Source organism: Cyprinodon tularosa, unplaced genomic scaffold (assembly GCF_016077235.1).
Source record: "Cyprinodon tularosa strain WSP-4 unplaced genomic scaffold, ASM1607723v1 ctg267, whole genome shotgun sequence".
In the NCBI taxonomy this organism is placed as follows: Eukaryota; Metazoa; Chordata; class Actinopteri; order Cyprinodontiformes; family Cyprinodontidae; genus Cyprinodon; species Cyprinodon tularosa.
Genome location: NW_024038971.1, coordinates 824,810 through 829,936, shown reverse-complemented (window position 1 = coordinate 829,936; position 5,127 = coordinate 824,810). Strand labels below are relative to the sequence as shown.

Here is a 5,127-nt window from a genome sequence, read left to right as displayed (position 1 = left end):
ATTTTTGATATCCATCCATCCATTATCTGACACGCTTGTCCCGAGTGGGGTCGCGAGGGGTGCTGGTGCCTATCTTCAGCTGTCTATGGGCAAGAGGCGGGGTACACCCAGGACAGGTCGCCAATCCATCGCAAGGCAACACAGAGACAAACAGGACAAACAACCATTCACACACAAACTCACACCTAAGGAGAATTTAGACAAGTCCTTTAACCTAACAGTCACTTTTTTTGTACTGTGGGAGGAAACCGGAGTACCCGGAGAGAACCCACGATTGGCCATGCAGAAAGACCCCAAACCCAGAACCTTTTTGCTGCAAGGCAGCAGTGCTACCTACTCTACCACTGAGCAGCCCCATTTATTGATATATAAAACTTAATATTTACTAGTATATTTACAGCTATAAATAACCATTACTAAAAAGCAAATTCAAAATTCAACTTCAGCAATTTAAATAACTTGTTGATTTTTTTATCCTTTAAGTCTGATTCACCTTCACATTTTCTTACATCCATCCATACATACTACACTAATTTTAAACTACCCCTCTCTCTTTTTGTCCTTTTCGCTTTACAGGTTTTTCATTCTGCTATTTTTCCATGCACTCGGAAGCCATACAGACAAGTATAGTCAGGATGACCCCAGTTGTTCTTCACCTCTAAGATAATGTAGCGAAAGGAGCCAGTTTTATGATGAGGAATGTTAAAGGTCTGTAGTGGGTCTCCGTTTTCATCATACAGAAAAGTTCCCAGAAGTGTCTCCTCATTTTCTACATCTTCCTTTCCATAGACCGAAAAGTCTTTTAAAGCACTTGAGACACCGTTGAAGGTTAACAGTTTGGAAATGTGACCCAAGGAGACATGGCTGATATAGACTTTGTAAGGAAGGACAATTGAAAAACGTCCTTGGGAACCTTCAAAGGCCCAGCACTCCCCTGGAACAAAACGCGATCTTCCCTCAATAACAATGTCCGGGGGTACGGATGCTTTTCTCCATGTAAATCCAAAAAATTTGCCTTTAGCACGATATGTGGCTGAGGTCATCTCATGTAAAATCTTTGCCCCCAAAGATTTCAGAGCAAAGTTAGGCAACACATCTGCTGATGGTAGAAGGTAGCCAAGCTTCTTCTCCAAAGTCAACAGCTTTTCCTGGAGCTCACTAAAGAGACTTTCCCGTTTCTTACATCCTGGGGTTACGACCGTGTCTGTATTTCTCTGTGTAACAAGATACTCTTGATACTGCCGACGCAAGGTAGTAGTCAGGCAGACACATCCATAAGACAAGAAGAGGAGAAAAGTGATCCAACAAACTGGTTTCAGAATATTTCTTCTCTGATATTCGTTCCTGCTGTAGTCAAAGCAGGCTTCTACGGGGACGTGGGGTAGTTCTGTGTTGACTTGAAATTTTTTTCTCTGTTTTTTTGTTGGTTGGACTCTGGTCTCCTTGTGAGAAATAGCCGATTCCAAATAAGGATTGTAATGCCCCTTCAACAGTAGACGAAGGCTTCTTCTGGGTATGAATGTGGTAGGCATGATTTACTGTAGCTCACTGTACTTTAGTGAAATAAAGTGAATCTAGCTTCAGCATTTCAAAGTGTGTCTATTTCAGCTGAACAGAAAGAATTCTGAGTCCTTTCATATACTGTTCCAAGAGCCTATGATGGCATACGCCCATCTATGACATCATAGAGCCACTGAGCTCAGTGGCTCCGCCCACACACATTAATGTGGTAGGCATGATTTACTGTAGCTCACTGTACTTTAGTGAAATAAAGTGAATCTAGCTTCAGTATTTCAAAGTGTGTCTATTTCAGCTGAACAGAAAGAATTCTGAGTCCTTTCATATACTGTTCCAAGAGCCTATGATGGCATACGCCCATCTATGACATCATAGAGCCACTGAGCTCAGTGGCTCCGCCCACAAACATTAACTGTGGGATTCTATAATGGATTTTATGCACGCAGCATGATATCACATCTGTTGTAACTAGTGTTGCACCGATACCGATACCAGTATCGGACGGGGCCCCGATACTGCCCTAAAATGGTGGTATCGGCGAGTACCAACAAATAGGGCACCGATACCATTTTGAGAGCCATAAGTTTATTCAACTATTGTCACCCATTCCTGGCAGGCAATAAAAAGCTCTACTGGATTCACTTTGTATTAGATTTTTTCCTGCTTCACAAAGGTAGGCAGCAGCTTGACAAAGCCATGATGGCAATTATTTTACATTATTATGGTATCGGTATCGGCCGATACTTCACAGCCAGGTATCGGGTATTGGTATCGGGGCCAAAAAATGGCATCGGCGCAACACTAGTTGTAACCCCATGATACATGTACGCATCCAGTGCATTACTAGGCAATTCCAGGCATAAATGACAAGCTAGTTTAGCTTTTTTTATTAAACTAATATCTTTGCTCACTTAATTCTATATGCTTGTTTTCTGCTTTTTTATTTCGTTCTATTTTTAGTGTCGTTTATGACAGGAGGCAGGGAAAGCAGAATAAAGTGTTAGCCTTGCCGCATACAGCTAGCCAAGCCTTATAGCTAAACCAGGTCCTGTAAACAGACAGTGTGACCGTCTCCATCTGTCTTCTGGACTAGTGATTGATTTTAATGTTCGGCTGATCAGGTCCACACAGTTTCACCTCTAGCTTCGCTTGGTAAGTTTTTCAAAGGATTGTACTTCTGCGACTTGACCTGTCACCACTGGCACTACAACTGTGACGACAGATCATGCCACCATGAGCTTTTCTATACTTCTGGAGCTACTGCACATGTACAACTTTTAACAAGAATCAATTGGCAAAGATTTTTGCGCCCTAGGGCAAAAATACGTCACCAATCCGATGAAAAATTAAAACAGCTTTAATTGTCACTTAAGATTAAATATTAATCTTGCACATCTAAAAAAAATATGTATCAGTATATTTCGAAAATTTTTAATTTTATAATTTAATTTAAATTTTTTTCATCTTATCCAAGGTCATTGGGTGGGTGGGGCGGTTCCCTAGCACAGTCTATTGGCCAGCTGCATCTGCCATCTATCTGTCTATCTGTCTATCTATCTGTCTGTCTCTCTGTCTGTCTGTCTCTCTGTCTGTGGTATCTGTCTATACATACATTCAGATATATAGATTAGATAGATAGATTAATAGATAGATAGATGATAGATAGATGATAGATAGATGATAGATAGATAGATAGATAGATAGATAGATAGATAGATAGATAGATAGATAGATAGATAGATAGATAGATAGATAGATAGATAGATAGATAGATAGATAGATAGATAGATAGATAGATAGATAGACAGATAGATAGATAGACAGATAGACAGATAGACAGATAGACAGATATAGACACCTTGATAATCTTCACGTATAGTTATATATAATCACACACCTATTTATTTTTAATACTTCAAAATCTATATATGCCCATCTTTATCTAAAAACAACAGTCTTTACAGTATGCAAGCTAAAAACCTTGTAAAAGAATTGCCTAAAATAGACGCTACCTGCTCTCTGCCACATACGATAGTGCAGTGAAGTCGACTTGTGAATCTGCGTCCAACGACGTGTATACGTATATATGTCTGTGGTTCTAACTATGTTATTGAAGGAAGTATTCCTTCTGATTTCCTCCTTCATTTTAGATGTGAATAATCTATGCCTTTACAAGGATATGTACCTCAGGCTTTTAAGAAAGCTGTAGCGAAATCTTTACTTAATAAATGGTCTCTGGGCCCGATGACTTGCTCAATTACAGACCTAAAACATATTACAGGCCTATATATTATAGACTAGGTCTTCCTTTCTTATCTAAAATTCTCAGGAAAGTAGTTGTGACTAAGAAATGTGTGACCACTTACAGCATAATGAACTTTTTCAAGAGTTTCAATCTGGTTTTAAAACTGATCATTTCACTGAAACAGCTCTGGTGAAAGACACTGATATTCTTATGGACTTAGATAATGGACTTGTATCAGTACTTGTCCTGTTAGATCAAAATGTTGCATTTGACACAGTTGATATCAATATCTTTTTCAGAAATACCTGAATATTATGTTGGAATAAAGGGAACAGCACTAGGCCTTACATCTGTCCATACATACTACATTAATTTTAAACTTCTTCCGTCCCTTTTGCTTCACAGGTTTTTCATTCTGCTATTTTTCCATGCAATCGGAAGCCATACAGACAAGTATAGTCAGGATGACCCCAGTTGTTCTTCACCTCTACTATGATGTCATAGTTCCATAGTGGTGACAGAATGCTCAGTGGCTCCGCCCACACACATTAATGTGGTAGGCATGATTTACTGTAGCTCACTGTGCTTTAGTTAAATAGAGTTAATCTAACTTCAGCATTTCAAAGTGTGTCTATTTCAGCTGAACAGAAAGAATTCTGCGAATTGTGAGTCCTTTTATATACTGTTCCAAGAGCCTATGATGTCATGTGCCCCGGTGGTGACAGAAGGCTCAGTGGCTCCACCCACACACATTAACTGAGGGATTCTATAATGGATTTTATGCACAGGCAGCAGGATTTTTTTTTTTTTTTTTTGTAATTTCCTTTATTTAACCAGGTAAACCCAGTTGAGTCTGGATCTCATTTTCAAGGGGGACCTGGGCAGATATCTGCAATATAATGCAAACTGGTTACAAAAATAAAACCAATTAATACATATGCACAAATATAAAACAACAAAAAATATTTAAAAGCAGTGACACTGTTTCATAGAAGCTTGTTGTCTATCTTTAAGAACAGCTCGAAATAAGTCCAATGAAATAGTGCCTGACATCTTGAGCTCAGACTGGACCTGATTCCACACTGTAGGAGCCAACACACTGAATGCTTTCTTTTCTTTATCAGTTCGAACACGAGGAACATGTAGAAGAATAAAGAAATTTGAGCGTAAAAAATGTGAACCACTAGATCCATGCAAAAGAGAGCTTAAGTATGTTGGTGTTAGTCCAAGGAGAGATCTATAATAGGATCGTCCAATTATTGTTTCTCCGAACACTTAAAGGATGCCAATCAGCTTTTGCATACAAATCACAATGATGTATCAAATGTTTACTACCAGTTATAAACCTTAAAGCACAATGATAA

At 39.0% G+C, this 5,127-nt stretch overlaps 1 protein-coding gene across 1 annotated transcript; it reads right to left on the bottom strand.

Moving 5' to 3' along the window:
* Window positions 1–502: 502 nt before the first annotated feature.
* LOC119786142 (SUN domain-containing protein 3-like) lies at window positions 503–1,656 on the bottom strand. The gene has a single exon (XM_038289252.1). It carries the CDS (start codon window positions 1,530–1,532, stop codon window positions 582–584), a length of 951 nt encoding a protein of 316 aa, XP_038145180.1. The 5' UTR covers window positions 1,533–1,656; the 3' UTR covers window positions 503–581.
* Window positions 1,657–5,127: the final 3,471 nt, after the last annotated feature.